Genomic DNA, 20,967 nt, shown 5'->3' with positions numbered 1-20,967 from the left:
CTTTGAAGTTCAATCTTGAGGTCCTGAGAGCGGCTGAGTTTTTCCTGTTGTTTTTCATCTATGCGACTGTCACCTGGGATGGCGACATCAATGATCCAAACCTCGTTCTTTTCCACAACTGTGATGTCTGGTGTGTTGTGTTCCAGAACTTTGTCAGTCTGGATTCGGAAGTCCCACAGTATCTTTGCGTGCTCATTTTCCAATACTTTTGCAGGTTTGTGATCCCACCAGTTCTTTACTGCAGGGAGGTGGGACTTGAGGCATAAGTTCCAATGAATCCTTTGGGCCACATAGTTGTGCCTCTGTTTGTAGTCTGTCTGTGCGATTTTCTTACAGCAGTTTTTGGTGCCCAAAGACAGAAGGGGATTGGATTCAATGGCCCAAAGGGTCTCCCTCCAACCCTATTATTATTATTATTATTATTATTATTATTATTATTATTATTATTATTGCTTGGTGGCCAACTATAGTCCGGCCCTCCAACGGTCCGAAAGATCATGAACTGGCCCTCAGTTCAAAAAGTTTGGGGACCCCTGCTCAAGGTCTCTGCTATGGCTGATTTCTCTGGCTGAGTGAGTCTGCAGTGCCTTTCATTTCCCTTGACTTTTGCTTGGGCGGGATATAAGAATAAAATTATTATTATTATTATATTATATTGGGCAATGAATGCTGCGTTTGGAGCTGCCTGGGGTCCCAATGGAAGGAAGAGAAGAGATGCCAGGCCAAAGGGATGGAGAGCCCAACCGGCCCTCCCCCCCCTCCCCCCCCTCCCCCCTTGAGCCTCCTCGGGAGGGGCGGGGGGCTGGCTCCGTGGTTGCGCAGGCGCCGCAGGGAGCGAGGCTTCCTTCCTCCAGACCGCCGGGCCCTTTCCCCCCACAAGCGGGGGTCTCCGGAGCCGAGATGCGCCAGGCCCTCACCCAGCCGCGCCCCACCTCCCTCCCGCTCTCCGTCTCCCTGGGTAAGAACAACGAGGGTCTTCCCTTGGGGTCGGGACTGGCATGACCGGGGTGGTTGGTTGGTATGATCCTGCCTGGATCCGCTCTCTTTTGACGCAAAGCCAGGAGACCCTTCCCCTCCCCTGCCTTCCACCCAAAGCAAGGGGACCCCCCTCTTTCTTTCCCCCAAAAGACCCCTTTGAGCCAAAGTCAAGGGACTCTTCTTGTCTTATATCCACCCAAAGTCAAGAGACCCCTTTCCCTTTTCTCCAAACCGAGGGGTCCCCTCTAGCTGTCTTTTACCCAAAGCAAAGGGACCCCATTTGCTTACATCCAAAGCGAAGGACCCCTTTTTTTCCTTTTGCCCAAAGCAAGGGGATCCCCGTCTTCCTTTTACCCAAAGCCAAAGACCCCTTGGCCCAAACTAAAGGACCTCCTTTCCATTTTATCCAAAGCGAAGGACCCTTTTTTTCCTTTTACCCAATTCAAACAGTCCTCCTTTCCAGTAAAATAACCCTTTTTCTTATATCCAAAGCGAAGGACCCTTTCTCTTTTTACCCAAAGCAAAGGGTCCTCCTTCCCAGCAGAGGAACCTTTTTCCTTTTATCCAAAACAAGGGACCCCCTGTCTTTCTTTTACCCAAAGCAAAGGGTCTCTTTCCCTTCCACCCAAATCCTTCTTCTTTTACCCAAAGCCAAAGACCCCTTTTAGCCAAAGTCAAGGGCCTCCTTTCCATTTTATGCAAAGCAAAGGGACCCCTTTTTCTTATATCCAAAGCAAACATTTTCCTTTTACCCAAAGCCAAAGACCCCTTGGCCCAAACTAAAGAACCTCCTTTCCATTTTATCCAAAGCAAAGGACCCTTTTTCCTTTTACCCAAAGCAAACAGTCCTCCTTTCCAGTAAAAGAACCCTTTTTCTTATATCCAAAGTGCAGGACCCTTTTTTCCTTTGACTCAAAGCAAGGGACTCCCTGTCTTCCTTTTCCCCAAAGCAAAGGGGACTTTTCCCTTCCACCCAAATCCTTCTCCTTTTACCCAAAGCCAGGGACCCCTTGGCCCAAAGTAAAGAGGCTCCTTTTCCATTTTATGCAAAGCAAAGGGACCCCTTTTTCTTATATCCAAAGCGAAGGACCCTTTTATTCCTTTTCCCCAAAGCAAAGGGGCCTTTTCCCTTCCACCCCAATCCTTCTCCTTTTTCCCAAAGCAAGGGACCCCCAAGGAGCCTCCGGTGGCTCAGTGGGTTAAAGCACTGAGCTGCTGAACTTGCAGACCAAAAGGTCCCAGGTTCAAACCACAGGAGCGGAGTGAGCGCCCGCTGTTAGCCCCAGCTCCTGCCGACCTAGCAGTTCGAAAACATGCCAATGTGAGTAGATCAATAGGTACCGCTCTGGCGGGAAGGTAACATTGGTGCTCCGTGCAGTCATGCCAATGGCCACGTGACCACATGATAAAATAGTCCAAAATTAGGATGGTTGTTGTTGTGTGCCTTCAAGTTGTTTCAGACTTAATTCAACCCGAAGTCTAAAGTTTAGGACAGAAGCCAGGTCAATGACCCTGGAGGGCCTTAGTTTGGGGACCCCTGATCTAGACGATCTCATAAGGTAAGCAAAGAGACCTCCAAAGACCATCTCAATGGTTTCATAAGACCATAGGTAAGGAAAGGGACCCTCAAAGGCCATCTAGATGGTTTTACAAGACCATAGGTCAGGAAAGGGACCCTCAAAGGCCATCTAGATGATCTCATAATTGACATTTCATTGGGGAGGAGGGGAGTTCTAGACTTCCTTTCTGGGTGAACTACACCTCTTCTTCCACCTTCAAGTTAATGAATCTGGGAAATTAAATTTCTTTCCGTGTGAAACCTGGACTGTTTTCCCTGGGAGTTCAGCTTCCACAGTGTGCTCTCTGGAATATTTCCAGTGACTTGCACAATTCAAGGCAAAGAACTGGTTGAAAGATTGAAAGTAAGAGAGAGAGAGAGAGCCATGTCATTCGCAAGCCTTGGAAATGCGACATCTTGGGACTACAGCTCCCATCATCCCCAGTCATGGCTGTTGATGCTTTTGGGAATTGTCATCCCAAATTGGGGGGGGGGGAGGGTGTGTGAAAAATTATGAGCAAAAAGGGGTGAGCATTAGAAAGGTTGCTGGAAGAATTGCCATCTCCTAAAACAGAATAATGTGCTAGATGGACCAATAGTTGTCTTACAATGCCACCGAGGGATCGCAAGAAAATAATAACATCTATGGAGGATCTAGATATACCTAGAGAGGAATTGTAGGTCCTCCACAGCTACCACTACTATCGTCAACTATTGTCAACTATCCAGGTGACATTACTATCGTCAACTTCCAGTTGACACAGAATTGCACTGGAGGTTTTAGAGATACCTAGAGATGGGTTCTAGGTCCTCCAACATGACTCTATCATCATCTTCGAGAGGAAGCTGAACACAGAATTGCACTGGAGGGTCTAGAGAGGGGTTCTAGGTTCTCCAACTTGACTCTATCACCAACTTACAGTGAAAGCTGAACACAGAATTGCACTGGAGGTTCTAGAGATACCTAGAGGGAGGTTCTAGGTCATCCAAGATGACTCTATCATCATCTTCCAGAGGAAGCTGAACACAGAATTGCACTGGAGGGTCTAGAGATACCTAGAGAGGGGTTCTAGGTCCTCCAACATGACTCTGCCAACTTCCAGAGGAAGCTGAACACAGAATTGCACTGGAGGGTCTAGAGAGGGGTTCTAGGTTCTCCAGCTTGACTCTATCATCATCTTCCAGAGGAAGCTGAACACAGAATTGCACTGGAGGGTCTAGAGAGGGGTTCTAGGTTCTCCAGCTTGACACTATCATCATCTTCCAGAGGAAGCTGAACACAGAATTGCACTGGAGGGTCTAGAGAGGGGTTCTAGGTTCTCCAGCTTGACTCTATCATCATCTTCCAGAGGAAGCTGAACACAGAATTGCACTGGAGGGTCTAGAGAGGGGTTCTAGGTTCTCCAACTTGACTCTATCATCATCTTCCAGAGGAAGCTGAACACAGAATTGCACTGGAGGGTCTAGAGAGGGGTTCTAGGTTCTCCAACTTGACTCTATCATCATCTTCCAGAGGAAGCTGAACACAGAATTGCACTGGAGGGTCTAGAGAGGGGTTCTAGGTTCTCCAGCTTGACACTATCATCATCTTCCAGAGGAAGCTGAACACAGAATTGCACTGGAGGGTCTAGAGAGGGGTTCTAGGTTCTCCAGCTTGACACTATCATCATCTTCCAGAGGAAGCTGAACACAGAATTGCACTGGAGGGTCTAGAGAGGGGTTCTAGGTTCTCCAGCTTGACTCTATCATCATCTTCCAGAGGAAGCTGAACACAGAATTGCACTGGAGGGTCTAGAGAGGGGTTCTAGGTTCTCCAACTTGACTCTATCATCATCTTCCAGAGGAAGCTGAACACAGAATTGCACTGGAGGGTCTAGAGAGGGGTTCTAGGTTCTCCAACTTGACTCTATCATCATCTTCCAGAGGAAGCTGAACACAGAATTGCACTGGAGGGTCTAGAGAGGGGTTCTAGGTTCTCCAACTTGACTCTATCATCATCTTCCAGAGGAAGCTGAACACAGAATTGCACTGGAGGGTCTAGAGAGGGGTTCTAGGTTCTCCAACTTGACTCTATCGTCAACTTACAGTGAAAGCTGAACATATAGTTGCACTGAAAGGTCTAGAGATACCTAGAGAGGGGTTCTAGGTCCTCCAACATTATCATCATCTTCCAGAGGAAGCTGAACACAGAATTGCACGGGAGGGTCTAGAGATACCTAGAGATGGGTTCTAGGTCCTCCAAGATGACTCTGTCACCTTCCATGGGAAGCTGAACACAGAATTGCATTGGAGGGTCTAGAGATACCTAGAGAGGGGTTCTAGGTCCTCCAACATGACTCTATCATCATCTTCCAGAGGAAGCTGAACACAGAATTGCACGGGAGGGTCTAGAGATACCTAGAGATGGGTTCTAGGTCCTCCAAGATGACTCTGTCACCTTCCATGGGAAGCTGAACACAGAATTGCATTGGAGGATCTAGACTCTAGATCCTCCAGTGAGCATCCTCTAGATTCTAGAGATACCTAGATGCTATACCTCTTGCTACTTAGCTAATGGAATGAGCACGCTCTTTTCTGTGTTTCTAGGGTCCTTCAATAGAAGAAAAAAGAATTCCCTCTACGTCACGGTGACCCTTCTCATTGTGTCTCTGTTGATTCTTACGGTTGGTTTGGCCGCTACCACAAGAACCCAGAATGTCTCTGTCGGAGGCTATTACCCAGGCGTTATTGTAAGTATAGACTTCTTCAGTAGGTTGGGAAACCTTGTGTCCACCACTGAAGTCCATATGAAGTTTCCAAATGTGTCTTTCAGTCCTGATATCTGCTCAATCACTTGCTTTTGCTTCTTGTTTGAGATGGGTGGCCTACAGCATTACAGTGTCCTTTATAGACTACTCTACATTTTGGATGTTGAGTTGGTCTCAAGCTGTAGATAAATGTATGGATGCCCTGACTATGATATTAGGTGCTTGCATCAATAAAGTTGTGCTTGAACCAATCTATATCCTGATTCTCTTGAATGATGTCCCCACTTCTTCTGTAGTCCATCGTGACCTTCACTATTTCAGGTTCACTTGATAGAATTAGTTGAGATTTGATGAGACATCCATCAAAAAACGAAACTATAGCAGGATGTCCGTTTCCAAGTTTTGGCAGTTTAATAAATTTCACGCATGTTCTTATGATGGAACCAATTAGGAAATGATATTCATAACCCAAGAACAAAAGTTGTGTATGCATAGTACGAGGGTTATCCAGAAAGTAGATTACGTTTTGGAATTAAAAATGAACAAAGTATAGGAGAAAACATTTACCGTATGCAGTTGAAAGCCACACCCACATACCACTTCTCAACATAGTCGCCATTCAAATCTAGGCCCTTATCATAGCAATGAATGAGCTTGGCAACTCCTTCCCCACAAAACTCTGCCGCTTGCGTCCTCAACCAACCGGTCACCTTTTTCCTCACCTGCGCATCATTGCCAAAATGCTGTGATGGAGTTGAGTGATGGAGTTGTGTGAGGGAGTTGTGTGATGGAGTTGTGTGAGGGAGTTGAGTGATGGAGTTGAGTGATGGAGCTGAGTGCTGTAGTTGAGTGATGGAGTTGAGTGAGGGAGTTGACTAATGGAGTTGAGTCAGGGAGTTGAGCGATGGAGTTGAGCGATGGAGTTGAGCGATGGAGTTGTCAGGGAGTTGAGTCAGGGAGTTGAGCGATGGGGTTGAGCGATGGGGTTGAGCGATGGAGTTGAGCGATGGAGTTGAGTCAGGGAGTTGAGTCAGGGAGTTGAGCGATGGAGTTGAGTCAGGGAGTTGAGTCAGGGAGTTGAGCGATGGGGTTGAGCGATGGAGTTGAGCAATGGAGTTGAGTCAGGGAGTTGAGTCAGGGAGTTGAGCGAGGGAGTTGAGTCAGGGAGTTGAGCGATGGAGTTGAGCGATGGAGTTGAGCGATGGAGTTGAGTCAGGGAGTTGAGTGATGGAGTTGAGCGATGGAGTTGAGCGATGGAGTTGAGCGATGGAGTTGAGTCAGGGAGTTGAGTGATGGAGTTGAGTCAGGGAGTTGAGCGATGGAGTTGAGCGATGGAGTTGAGCGATGGAGTTGAGTCAGGGAGTTGAGTGATGGAGTTGAGTCAGGGAGTTGAGTGATGGAGTTGAGTCAGGGAGTTGAGTGATGGAGTTGAGTCAGGGAGTTGAGTGATGGAGTTGAGTCAGGGAGTTGAGTGATGGAGTTGAGTCAGGGAGTTGAGTGATGGAGTTGAGTCAGGGAGTTGAGCGATGGAGTTGAGCGATGGAGTTGAGCGATGGAGTTGAGTCAGGGAGTTGAGTGATGGAGTTGAGTCAGGGAGTTGAGTGAGGGAGTTGAGCGATGGAGTTGAGTGACGGAGTTGAGGTGACTATGCTGAGAAGTGGTATGTGGGTGTGGCTTTCATCTGCATATGGTAAATATTTTCTCCTATACTTTGTTCATTTTTAATTACAAAACGTAATCTACTTTCTGGATAGCCCTCGTATTATCAACCGGGCCTGGCTGGCTGCTCTCTTGGAAGTGCTGCGTTTGTTGTCCGCCTCTTTCAGGTATATTTTTAAAAATCGTAAGCTGGCCAGGAATAAGTAGTGACCTAAGGTGGCTTCGTATACATGAGAACATAGAAAAGTGTGTTGAGCTGCCCGGCACATACTTGACATAGCAGAGAGTTCACAGCAACCGTTGGCTTCTCCGTGCTCTTCTCCAATGTAATGCAAGGCTCATCCAGGATGAACGTTGTGAGCAAATAGACGACGGAAGAGAACGGAAAGGCTTTTATAATATTGATCCAACTGTTTAGCTTCCTTGCCATCATGTACATATTTTGTTCCTGGGTTATCAATGTCATTTCCTAATTGGTTCCATCATAAAAACATGGGGAAAGTTTATCAAACTGCAAAAACTTGTGTTATTGAATGCTTTCATGGCCAGAATCACTGGGTTGCTGTGAGTTTTCCTCTTTGCATGGCCATGCTCCAGAAGCACTCTCTCCTGACGTTCCACCCACATCTACGACAGGCATCCTCAGAATATGTTATATATACATATTATATCAATTATATTATAATGGAATACTACAGTAGAGTCTCACTTATCCAACATAAACGGGCCGGCAGAATGTTGGATAAGCGAATATGTTGGATAATAAGGAGAGATTAAGGAAAAACCTATTAAACATCAAATTAGGTTATGATTTTACAAATTAGGCACCAAAACAATCAGGTTATACAACAAATTTGGCAGAAAAAGTAGTTCAATACGCAGTAATGTTATGTAGTAATTACCATATTTACGAATTTAGCACCAAAATATCATGATGTATTGAAAACATTGACTACAAAAATGCGTTGGATAATCCAGAACGTTGGATAAGCGAATGTTGGATAAATGAGACTCTACTGTACTACTAATAATACAATATAATAATATATAATAATAACCTTTATTATTATTATTATTATTATATTATATTATTAGTAGTATTCCATTATACAGAAGCATGATGTATATATTCAGTTTTATCATATTTATTTACTGTATTGTTATAAGTGTTTTATTTAACTTACTATATGGTGTGTAAATATATTTTATCAAGTCTTTTTGATACTATGATATGGCCTAAGGGCTAATCAATAAATTTACTACTACTCCTTTTTATTATTATACATATTATATTGTATTATTAGTAGTATTCCATTATACAGAAGCGTGATGTCAGTTTTATTATATTTATTTACTGTATTGTTATAAGTGTTGTATTTAACTTACTATATGGTGTGTAAGTATGTTTTATCAAGCCTTTTTGATACTGTGATATGGCCTAAGGGCTAATCAATAAATTTACTACTACTACTACTACTACTAATATATATTAATAATATATTCAGTATAATACTACTGATAGTATATAATAATATAATCATACATTCAGTATATTACTACTGATAGTATATAATAATATATAATGATGAACTATTTTATTATTGCATGTTTTAATATACAATAATTTAATTTATTTTTTCACAAATCTTTGCTTTTCAGCTCGGTTTTGGGTCATTTCTTGGGATTATTGGATCAAACTTGATCGAAAACAAAAGACAAATGGTAAGTAATGGCTGTGAAATGACTGTTTTGTATATATCACACATATAAGGAGGAGAAAATAGTTTAAATGACCTGTTATTCTGCTAGACCAGCCATGGTCAAACTTTGGCCCTCCAGGTGTTTTGGACTCCAACTCCCACAATTCCTAACAGCCTACTGGAGTTGAGTGATGGAGTTGAGTGACGGAGTTGAGTGAAGGAGTTGAGTGAAAGAGTTGAGTGATGGAGTTGAGTGATGGAATTGTGTGATGGGGTTAAGTGATGGAGCTGAGTGATGGAGCTGAGTGATGGAGCTGAGTGATGGAGTTGAGTGATGGAGTTGATTGACGGAGTTGATTGACGGAGTCGATTGACGGAGTCGAGCGACGGAGCTGAGCGACGGAGCTGAGCGACGGAGCTGAGTGACGGAGCTGAGTGACGGAGTTGAGTGACGGAGTTGAGTGACGGAGTTGCGTGTTGGATTTGAATGATGGAGTTGAGTGACGGAGTTGAGTGACGGAGCTGAGTGATAGAGCTGAGTGACGGAGCTGAGTGACGGAGCTGAGTGATGGAGTTGAGAGACGGAGTTGAGAGATGGAGTTGAGAGACGGAGTTGAGTGACGGAGCTGCGTGTTGGATTTGAATGATGGAGTTGAGTGACAGATTGAGTGATGGAGTTGATTGACAGAGTTGAGTGACGGAGTTGAGTGACGGAGTTGAGTGATGGAGTTGAGTGATGTATATCTTTATGTTAAGAGGTGTATATTCCTATAGGATACCTATATCCTATATCACATGTTGTTTATTTGAACTGAAATAATAAGATTACCATTACCTGTTGGATGTACGATCAATCACCGGGTTCATTTAAACCCAGTTCAGACTTGAAAGGGCGTAGAACCACATACAGTTTTGAATATATAAATTGTTGTTACATTTAGAATGTATAAAGGATTTCATTACAATAGAAGTACATAACTTGAACACTACTTACCTCGGAATATATTATATACCATAAGTTTCCTTTTTGCTGTGCATTATAGACACTTATTTAGTTAGAACTATAAATCCCAGCAACTACAACTCCCAAATGACAAAATCAATCCCTTCACCAACCCCACCCGTATTCAAATGTGAGTGTATTGGGTATTTGGGTGAAATTTAGTCAAGTGAATGAGAATACATCCTGCATGTCAGATATTTACATGACGATTCATAACAGGAGCAAAAATGACGGTTATGGAGTAGCAACGAAAACAAGGTTATGGTTGGCGGTCTCCACAACATGAGGAACTGTAGTAAGGGGTCGTGGTATTAGGAAGGTTGAGAAGGAAAGAAGGCCAATTCAACATAATAAATAAATTGCCCATACCTTGGGATAAACAACGAAGTAGAGAAGTAGACGTCAAGGAGGTGGAGCAACCGGGGTCTGGCAGCCTATGGGGCTGGGATGTGGGTCATGGTAGCTTTCCTCAAAGGCCAGTTGCCCAGGCTTCAGGAAGGACATGAGGACCTTCTCATTCCGTTCCGTGGCACGTTCTCGGTTGTCTCTCCAACGTTCCGGATCTTTGGTCTTCATCGCATCAGCAGTCGCCACGGTTGGTGGCTCCCTTCGACAGGTCCTCGGAGCAACATTAATGCGTCCCGGGAATTTGGGAGGAGAAGACTTCGAGCACATGGCTGGAGTGAAGGCTTGGAGCATGTTCTTGGGATGTAAATATGAGTAGATCAATAGGTACCACTCTGGAGTATAGCAAAGTAAGGACCGCACAGTTCAACAGGAACAACACTTTCAAACCAGGAACAGGACAGAGTTGTTGTATGTTTTGAGGATATTTTTCAAGTTTTGTTACCTAGTGGTATATTAAACATATATATATATATATATATATATACACACACACACACACACACACACACACACACACACACACACACACATATACACACACACACACTAGCTGTGCCCGGCCACGCGTTGCTGTGGCGTTGTCTGGTAGTGTTGGTGAGAAATTGTTGAGGTAGTGGTGGTATTGAATGTCTGTTGTATGGTAGTCTTTATGTTTAGTATGCACACTGAAGTGGATTATATGGCAGTGTGGAGTCAAGATAATCCAGTTCAAAGCAGATAATATAAGATTCTAAATGGGTTATATAGCAGTGTGGAAGGGCCTTGAGTCTACACTGCCATATAATCCAGTTAAAATCTGATAATCTATGGAAGAGGCCTAAGTAAGGCCTAATTGTGCCTGTCCCCTGGGCTGAGTGGGTTGCTAGGAGACCAAGTGGGCGGAGCTTATCCTTCAAACTGACAGCAATTGGATAAAAACTATTATTCCTCTCCCTGTAATTAGGACTTTATTTTTCTTTTCTTTTTGCTGTATCAACCTAGAGCCGTGAATGATGGGTTGTGTTGTCAAATTTCGAGGTTGGGGGGCCTGTAGTTTTGTTGTTTTGTCCGCTGCCCTGATGCCATCACTCTTTTATATATATATATAGATATATAGATATAGATATATATATAATACATTCTTTAGTGTGTATGTGTCACACATGGGCAAACCAGCTGTTAGGAATTGTGGGAGTTGAAGTCCAAAACACCTGGAGGGAAGAACAAAGTCTGCCCATGCATGGCATAGATCTATATCTATATATCTATCTATATTAAAATGTTCTGATAGTTTTTCCCTTAACTTAAACAGCAAAACTACACAACCAAAACACACCAAATTTGGCCACAAAAGACATGGTCATTAAAAAAAAACAAGAAAAATAAATTCCTAATTAGAGGGAGAGGAAGAACTGTTTCATTCCCATTGCTGCCAGTTAGAAGGCTAAGCTCCGCCCACTTTGTCTCCTAGCAACCCACTCAGCCATTTAATGGCGCCCAGGGCCTCTTCAATCAGGCCTCTTCCACACTGCCTATAAAATACAGATTATCTGATTTGAACTGGATTATATGGCAGTGTAGACTCAAGGCCCTTCCGCACAGCTATATTACCCAGAATGCCAAGGCGGATAATCCACAGTATCTGATTTGAACTGGATTATCTTGAGTCCACACCGCCATATAATCCAGTTCAGTGTGAATTTTATACAGCTGTGTAGAAGGGGCCTCATATAATCCACTCCTAAGCAGATAATATAAGATTATAAATATAATATGAAATAATTACTGTGGTATAATCATACAGAACAATATAATATCTAATAATCCCTGGTTTTAATACTGCGTTGTGTTTTTCCCCCTGGTTATTGTGTATATGTTGTTATTGGTTTTGTTATTGTTCTTTGATGTTTCATATTTTATCATTGCTTTGTATTTGATTTTGCTGTATTATTATTATTATTATTATTATTTTATTATGACACAGCAAACAAGATAGATATGCTGGATTTCGTATCACAAAATCACAAGTCAAACACTTCCCAAGTGTCTAGGACTGTGTGATGTATTATTATTATTATTATTATTATTATTATTATTATTATTATTATGACACCGCAAACTAGATAGACATGCTGGATTTCGTATCACAAAATCACAAGTCGAACACTTCCCAAGTGTCTAGGACTGTGTGATGTATTATTATTATTATTATTATTATTATTATTATTATTATTATTATTTTATTATGACACAGCAAACTAGATAGACATGCTGGATTACATATCACAAAATCACAAGTCGAACACTTCCCAAGTGTCTAGGACTGTGTGATGTATTATTATTATTATTATTATTATTATTATTATTATTATTATTATTATTGTTTTATTATGACACAGCAAACAAGATAGATATGCTGGATTACATATCACAAAATCACAAGTCGAACACTTCCCAAGTGTCTAGGACTGTGTGATATATTTTCGGATGATGCGTGCAGATCCCAGCAGGGTGGCCTTTTGCAGTTGGCAGATCGTAATTTTTGTCAATAATAATAATAATAATAATAATAATAATAATAATAATTATTATTATTATTATTATTATTATTAAAATCAGGACAGTAAATAAAGAGCAACACTCTGATAGCATAAGCCATAGCAACGCGTGGCCGGGCAAAGCTCATTTTATTTTTATGTCTTTCTCACCCCGAGTTTTAACTTAATGTTCATGTGGTCTGCCCTTGTTTTCATTGTCTCCTTGTTTTATTTTGTAAAGGATATTATTTACTATATTGCTTATTGTTTTGTGCTGTGCTGTTTTTTTTTTTTTTAATACAGTAGAGTCTCACTTATCCAACATAAACGGGCCGGCAGAACGTTGGATAAGCGGATATGTTGGATAATAAGGAGAGATTAAGGAAAAGCCTATTAAACATCAAATTAGGTTATGATTTTACAAATTAAGCACAAAAACATCATGTTATACAACAAATTCGACAGAAAAAGTAGTTCAATATGAAATAATGCTATGTAGTAATTACTGTATTTACAAATTTAGCACCCAAATATCACGATTTATTGAAAGCATTGACTACAAAAATGCATTGGATAATCCAGAACGTTGGATAAGCAAGTGTTGGATAAGTGAGACTCTACTGTATATGCTGTTTACGTTGTATTGTTTTGGGCATGGCTCCATGTAAGCCACCCCGAGTCCCCATTGGGGAGATGGTGGCGGGGTATAAATAAAGTATTATTATTATTATTATTATTATTATTGACACAACGACGTTGTATGACACAGCAAACAAGATAGACATGCTGGATTTCGTTTCACAAAACCACAAGTCGAACACTTCCCAAGTGTCTAGGACTGTGTGATGTATTTTCGGATGATGCGTGCAGATCCCAGCAGGGTGGCCTTTTGCTGTTGGCAGATCGTAATTTTGTCAATGTCTATTGTTTCCAAATGCCGGCTGAGATCTTTTGGCACGGCACCCAATGTGCCCATCACCACCGGGACCATTATTATTATTATTATTATTATTATTATTATTATTATTATTATTATTATTATCTATATCTAAATTTGGAAAGCTGTGCCTTAGGGCATCACAGAAGGACATGTTGCATTGAGGTGTGTTGTTGACACGCTTAACACCGACACATTTCACAACTCGAAACGTTCTCTTTTTTTCTCCCTTTGCAGCTGGTTGCTTCGATTGTGTTCATCAGTTTTGGTGTCATCGCCGCCTTCTGCTGTGCCATCGTGGACGGCGTTTTCGCAGCCAGGCACATAGTGAGTAAACGTCAAGTGCAAGAGTTACGTGGGTGAGTTCCCACCACGTTTGTTAGAGGAAATCTGCGATGTAAACATAACTAACGCCTCCATCTAGGACTGGATTTTTCTCTGTTGGAGCCTGGACTTCATCTCCGTTCCCTTCAATTAAAAAGGCTGCTGTTGTTCTTTCCTTCTCGCAGGATCTTCGGCCGCTGTACGCGGGACGGTGTCACTACTACTCCAAAACCACAGCCTCGCCAGAGGTAAGTCTGAATCAGAGAATATTGCTTTTCTTGTGCTCTCCAGTTGTTTAGAAATCTGAATTTGAATGAATTGTTTATTGTACTAGCCATAGGCCATGACATCAGTAATATACAACCTTTATAAACACTTTCCAATATAAACATTAAAACTTATTCAAAAATTAAAACAGGCTCTTTAAAATTATGATAGCAGCAACATAACAATGACAGTGTCTGATTTGTATCATCCCAAACCATCACTGACCTCAAGTATGGATTTTGCTACCTTAGCTCTGATCTTTTGGACTGCAATTGCAAATGTGGCAACCTTTAGGGTTATATTTTTGGAATAATCTGCTAGCAAGTCACAGATCACAGCAGATTGTTGCCATGCTGCCCTTTCTTCCAAGAGTGTTCCCAGGAGATTTTTCCTAGGATCCTTATACAAGGGGCAATGTAGCAGATAGTGTGTTAGATCTCCAGTTGTTTAGAAATCTAGTTTCCATACATAAAGGGCTTTAATGCAGTTGTATCCTTGCACACTAGATTTCTACTAAAGGTAAAGGTTTCCCCTGACGTTAAGTCCAGTTGCACTAAAGTACACAGAAATCTATAATACGTGTAAAGATACAGTTGTCATATTACTAACTAATATACAGAATAGAACAATGGTAACAGACAAATTATAATCCTTACTGGCGCATGAGTAATGCACAAATGCAAACTGTTTACAGCATTATATCAAACACTAGCTGTGCCCGGCCATGCGTTAGTGTGGCGTTGCCTGGTGGTGTCTGTATTTTATAGGCAGTGTGGAAAAGGCCTAAGTGAGGCCTAACTTTGCCTGTCCCCTGGGCTGAGTGGGTTGCTAGGAGACCAAGTGGGCGGAGCTTAGCCTTCTAACTGGCAGCAATTGGATAGAAACAATTATTCCTCTCCCTCCAATTAGGACTTTATTTTCCTTTTCTTTTTGTTGTATCAACCTAGAGGCGTGGATGAGGGGTTGTGCTGCCAATTTTCGAGGTTGTGGGGTGTTTAGTTTTGTTGTTTTGTCGGTCGCCAGGATTCCATCACTCTTTCATATATATAGATTATATTCATGTTTGTATGTTTTTTCAGTAACAAATCAGTATGTTACAGTAACTGAGTACAACACTTTGAATTCCAGTATTGTCCCACGTAGATAAGTCTTAGAAATGCATGGTCAAAGGAATAAACAACTGTATATTGTGGTTCGCACTTTAAATAAATTCATCATTGTCCCATGTAAGTTAATGTTTTGGAGATGCGCAAAAGGAATGTAGAATAACAAGGATTCCCGGGTATTTTGTAACCCTTGTTTCTGGGTCAAAATCCCTTCTTCAGGTAGTTTCTGAAGGTTCTTTCATGTGTTTGTAGACTTTTCTGAAGCTTCTGTAAACTATATTTTTAAAAAGACAACATAATAGATTTGCTGTTGCCAGCACCTAGTAACATTAAACAATTTCTCATTGGTTTAACACTCATTAAACAAAGAAAAACACTTACTTCCACTTAAGTCCAGTTGCGTCTGACTCTGTGCATTGATGCTCATCTCCATTTCTAAGCCAAAGAGCCGGCGTTGTCCATAGACACCTCCAAGGTCATGTGGCAGTTGTCATGGCTGCATGGAGCACCGTTAGCTTCCCTATTGATCTACTCACATTTGCATGTTTTCGAACTGCTAGATTGGTAGAAGCTGGAGCTGACAGTGGGAGCTCACTCCGCTCCCCGGATTCGAACCGCCAACCTTCTGGTCAGCATGTTCAAAAGCTCTGCGGTTTAACCCGCTGCAGCACTGAGGGCTCCTAGATTTCTGCAGTTGGGAAAATGTTTTCACCGGGTCCTTGGTATCCACGAAGGTTTGGTTCCACGACCTACTATAGCAAATTATATTATAGACAATGTCCTGCTTGTTTTGGGGAGTCCGTCCAACACCTTGGGAGAAGTCCTTATTTGAGGAGAAGGGTCTTTAAGACCATCCCATTATGTCGTTAGATATATTCCTAGATATTTTATTTTGGTTGGCGTTTTCATACCTGCGATATCACTTATCTGGGATTGTCTTTCTTTCGATACATTTTTGGTTAATATCACGGATTTATCTTTATTTATTCTGAAACCTGATATTTTGCCGAAATCCTCTATTTCCCGTAGCCACTTTTTGATATTACTTAATGGATCCTCTATAATGCACACTAAGTCATCCGCAAAGGCACGGAGTTTGTATGTCTCTTTGCCTATTTTTAAGCCTTTTAAATTGTAATAAATCTCTCAAATTATTAAGGAGTAATTCCAATGACATTACAAATATTAGCGGGGATAGGGGACATCCTTGCCTAGTCCCCTTCTCCACCCTAATTTTGTTGAATGATTGACCATTTACCCAGATATTTGCCGACTGGTCTTCGTATACAGCTTGTATCGCATTCATAAAATTATTCCCTATATCCATTTCTCTCATTAACATTTTAAATAAATCCCAATTTATACGGTCAAATGCCTTTTCCGCATCAACTGTCATTATGGCTACTTCTTTTTGATTATGTTTTTCATTCAATTACAAATCCCAATTGTTCTTCTTTTATCCAATTTGTTAAATATAATTTTAGTCTTTCCGCAATAATTAATTATAATAATTTTATAATCCGTATTTAATAGGGAAATAGGTCTATAATTTTTGGTGTTATTGGGGTCCGAATTGTCTTTAGGTAACAGTATTATGTTAGCTTCTTTCCAAGATTTAGGTATCTGTTTTTGACGAAGGGCGTTATTCATAACTTTTTGTAAGTGGGGTATCAGATCATCTTTCAATCTTTTATAGTAAACTAGCTGTGCCCGGCCACTTGTTGCTGTGGCAAAGTGGTGGTGGTATTGGTTAAAAATAATTTTATTTGACGTTATTTCTATTTTTTAATTAATTTTATTGTAAGTTATCTTTTTATTTATTATATTTTATTATTTTCTTGTATAATTTTTAGTTATTTTTTGTTATTATGGTATTTTATTGTATTAATTTTTTAGTGTTTTTAATTCTTTTTTAGTGTTTTTTATTATTTTTTATTGGGTTGCTAGGAGACCAAGTTGGAGGAGCTTAGCCTTCTAACTGGCAGCAACTGGATAAAAACAATTATTCCTCTCCCGCTAATGAGGACTTTATGTTTCTTTTCTTTTTGTTGTATCAACCTAGAGCCGTGGATGATGGGTTGTGTCGTCAAATTTCGAGGTTGGGGGGCCTGTAGTTTTGTTGTTTTGTGGGTCGCCGCGATGCCATCACTCTTTTATATATATAGATTGGTGTTAGGCCATCTGGGCCCGGTGCTTATGTCTTTTGGGATAACGGAGGAGACTACTGCCAATATCTTCTATTTTCTTGCCATTCCTTCAGGCCATCTGCAACACTAGGCCGGGTGCGAGCTGCATGCCGAAGATCAAAACCAATACTTGTTTCTGTTGCGACTTGTACAACTGTGGAAGGTGAGCGAGGAGGGAGTGGACGAGGGGAGGGAGCTAAGCATGGGTCACCATCATCCTCCTCATCATCATCATGGGACGAGGGACGATACCTGGGGAGCCGGGCATTTCTCTCAAAGCCGGCTCTTCTTTGGCTTCAGCAGAGTGCAGATCTCCGGCGGCTATTACGAGTACATCGACGTCAGCAGTTGTCAAGATATCATCCACTTGTACCATTTGCTCTGGTCGGCCACCATCCTGAACATCGTGGGATTGTTTCTGGGGATCATCACGGCTGCCATCCTGGGTGGCTTCAAAGATATGGTAAGGCCACGTCATTGGGTCCAGTTTTTTTGCATAATGGAAAAAATCATCACAAATTCCAAGCTAGATAATATGAAAATAGACTGAATTCGACTCTGCTCATCCATCTGTGCCATATTTTATCTAAAGCAGTGCTTTCCCCGGATTTAGTCTTCTGTGTGTTTTAGACTTCAATGGTCAGGAAATGAAATGCAAAATACCTGGAAAACCCAAGTGTGGAAAATCCTGATCTAAAGCAGATTTGAGTCTTCAGATTTGTTGTATTTCAGTTTCCAGAAGCCCTAGCTGCAAAAACTTTGTTTTGGCTGGGCATCCTGCTATAGCACATTTTGCTCTAGTTTTTCAATGAGTATCTCATCACCGAGTCTTAAGCAATTCCGCCTAGTTTGTGCCACAAAAACAACAAAGTTTCTGGAGGAAAACAACTGATGTCAAAGTGAGGACTGCACAATTAAAAAGGAATAACACTTTCAAACTAGGAACAGAACATTTTTCAAATTTTGTTGCATTGTGTGGTTTTGCAAGTCATAAAAGACTTGTCGAAGAATCAGAAGTGAATAGGATTCGTCTCTCTTCTCAGATCCCTCTGGCCATTTCCCGGGTCTCTTCTCTCCCGTTCAGTCTACCAACCATGTTTTGTCCTTTCTCCGTTCTGTCTGCAGACTCCTTCGCTCCCGGCTCTGAACTGCACGGTCGAAAACCCGCGCCCAGCCGTTTCCTACTATTCGAGACCCCAAGTGACGTCGTACAACACCTACTACCACAGCACGCCCCACCTGCCACCATATTCAGCATATGACTTCCAGGTAGTGTTGCTTTGTGTGCTTTGTGTTCAGAAGATTCCACCTCACTTTCTGTCCCTGTGAAACTGCATTTTGGAAAATGTGGCTTGTTGTGGGGATAAAGCTTCAGTGGAGAACCCTTTTCCCCTTGACAATAGATCTTCCAGGAGTGGATTTCCCTTCTTAGAGGTAGATTTCTCTCTCTACCTGTTGTCTCAGCTCTAAACTAGGAGTTGTTTCTAAGTCTTGGGGACGGCCCGTTGCCATAAGGTTTCTCCACTCTTTGCTACTATAGGGACCATAAGCCAGAAAATAGTAAACTTTTGCCTAACATAGCTTTGCCTCTGCATATATTGGGCCCAGGCTGTGGCACAGGCTGGTGAGCAGCCAGCTGCAACAAATCACTCTGACCAAGAGGTCATGAGTTTGAGGCCAGCTCGGAGCCTGCGTTTGTCTCTGTCTTTGTTCTATGTCAAGACATTGAATGTTTGCCTTATATATGTAACTAGCTGTGCCCGGCCACGCGTTGCTGTGGCTAGGACTTTATTTTTCTTTTCTTTTTGTTGTATGAACATAGAGGCGTGGGTGAGAGGTTGTGCTGTCAATTTTCAAGGTTGTGGGGCGTTTAGTTGTTTTGTCCGGTGCCATGATTCCATTACCCTTTTATATATATAGATGTGATGCGCCCTGAGTCCCCTTTGGGGTGAGAAGGGCGGAATATAAATACTGCAAATAAATAAATAAATAAATATATCATATAGCCTTTATATAGACAATATAAGCACTTTGTATGAACCAAAGTAGTATGTGCAACACAGGACCTGTGTCCCTCCTTTCCTGTAAGCTGGTGCCTTTCTTCAGGAAGATCCAGAGAGAGAAGAAAGCTCAGAGTAAACAAGTTAGGTCATTGGTATCACTTGTAGGTGTGGAAGGTGGGGAAGATCCTCAGCCATTGGTCAATTTTAGATAAGCCAAGAAGTATAAATTTTTTGTTTGCGACGTACGGACCCACAAATGTGTATCTACAGCTGTTTTGCCTTATCTGTTTTATTGCTCTCCTGGAATTCTCTCCTTTACTTCCCCTCCGGGCTAGTCTCCAAAACTACGATGCAAGCCACTCAAGCCATTTCCTAAGGAAGGCTCTCTTCTCATTTCAGGAGGGATCCCTTCTGTAGCATTGCCTCTCTTTTGGGCATCACAACGTGCCTCTTTCTTTCTCCCGTTTCGTTGCAGCATTCCACCCTGTTCCAGGCCTCCGTGCCGTCGGGGCTTTCGGAGGAGCCTCCGTCCTTATCGCCGTCGCCGAGTTATGTGTGGACGCCCACGGCGCCTCCCCGTTACTCCCCGCCGTACTTCCCTCCATTCGAGAAGCCCCCGCCGTACACGCCGTAGGAGTTGCACGCCCACTGGGACTGGTTGCAGACCTTTTTGTACTGGAATCCGTCGCCACCGCATCCACAGATATATGAAACAAGGCGTCTTTGCGATCGAAGAGCTTTGGGCTTAAGGTCACATCGAGGCACGTCATGAACACCTTCCTTGACGGGAGCGGTTTCGTTCAGATGGGCTTTGAGACCCGTATTAGCCGTCAGAGCATGTTATTGTGATCGACAGACGCCATTAAATGTGCGACAGACTGGAATATTGCAACACGCTCACCATGCGCTAACAGCATCCATGCCACGTCACAAAGACTTTTATTGCATCAGGAGCTCAAATGAGCACATTCTTGCATTAAGCCATTTTGTGTCATTCACAACCATGCGGCTCTTAGTTTTCCATATGGATGATTCAGACAGCAATTTGGCATAGATTTGCCTATTCTTTTGGCCAAAATCCCCCTGCCTTGTTGTTCCTATGCTAAAAGATGTCAGGGATTCCTTCTGTCTGAGAGTAGACTGACATTTCATTATTATTGAGTGCCAAAGAGATTGTATAGATGGCTTTGGGGTTGCTCTTTTAGGACAAGCAGGGGCGGTTCAACCGTGAGGCAAATTAGGCACTTGCCTGTGGCGCATCCTCAGAGGTTGTGAGGTCTGTTGGAAGCTAGGCAAGTGGGGTTTATATATCTGTGGAATGTCCAGGGTGGGAGAAAGAGCTCTTGTCTGTTTGAGGCTAGTGTGAATGTTGCAATTGGCCAGCTTGATTAGCATTTAATGGCCTTGCAGACTCAAAGCCTGGCTGCTTCCTCCCTGGGGGCATCCTTGGTTGGGAGGTGCTAGCTGGTCCTGATTGTTTCCTGTCTGGATTTCCGCTGTTTTCAGAGTGTTGTTCTTTATTTAGGCTTTTCCTTAACCCCTCCTTATTATCCAACATTTTCGCTTATCCAATGC

The 20,967-nt window shown here is 42.3% G+C and overlaps 2 protein-coding genes across 4 annotated transcripts in view; one reads left to right on the top strand and one right to left on the bottom strand.

The window, feature by feature from the left end:
* Positions 1-10,174, bottom strand: part of atp1b4 (ATPase Na+/K+ transporting family member beta 4) — a 35,116-nt gene extending 24,942 nt beyond the window's left edge. The window contains exon 1 of one of the 2 annotated variants that reach the window (XM_062963909.1): positions 10,015-10,174. The gene's annotated coding sequence lies outside the window, so the exon portion shown is untranslated. The remainder of the gene's footprint in view (positions 1-10,014) is intronic. The other variant, XM_008123593.3, reaches the window with a different exon arrangement.
* On the top strand, positions 794-20,276 carry tmem255a (transmembrane protein 255A). Of its 2 annotated transcripts, none has more exons than XM_008123594.3 (9): positions 794-958; positions 5,123-5,265; positions 8,602-8,664; positions 13,744-13,833; positions 14,016-14,078; positions 17,464-17,552; positions 17,690-17,852; positions 18,515-18,658; positions 19,868-20,276. In XM_008123594.3, exons 1-9 carry the CDS (start codon positions 901-903, stop codon positions 20,024-20,026), a joined length of 972 nt encoding a protein of 323 aa, XP_008121801.1. In that variant the 5' UTR covers positions 794-900; the 3' UTR covers positions 20,027-20,276. The 2 variants fall into 2 exon arrangements, with proteins under 2 accessions (XP_008121801.1, XP_003229544.1); XM_003229496.4 differs by having other exon boundaries at positions 796-958; positions 17,693-17,852.
* The last annotated feature ends 691 nt before the right edge of the window (positions 20,277-20,967 follow it).

Source organism: Anolis carolinensis, unplaced genomic scaffold, assembly GCF_035594765.1.
Source record: "Anolis carolinensis isolate JA03-04 unplaced genomic scaffold, rAnoCar3.1.pri scaffold_12, whole genome shotgun sequence".
Classification (NCBI taxonomy): domain Eukaryota; kingdom Metazoa; phylum Chordata; class Lepidosauria; order Squamata; family Dactyloidae; genus Anolis; species Anolis carolinensis.
Note: the sequence above shows the minus strand (reverse complement) of the source record. Positions and strands in the feature narration are given on the sequence as shown.

What these genes read in the sequence shown, in the direction of transcription:
- tmem255a (XM_008123594.3), top strand. Translation starts at nt 901, where the DNA reads ATGCGCCAGGCCCTCACCCAGCCGCGCCCCACCTCCCTCCCGCTCTCC. An exon ending in GACTTGTACAACTGTGGAAG is followed by an intron (nt 17,553 to 17,689) that starts GTGAGCGAGGAG and finishes CTTTGGCTTCAG; the next exon opens with CAGAGTGCAGATCTCCGGCG. An exon ending in TGGGTGGCTTCAAAGATATG is followed by an intron (nt 17,853 to 18,514) that starts GTAAGGCCACGT and finishes TTCTGTCTGCAG; the next exon opens with ACTCCTTCGCTCCCGGCTCT.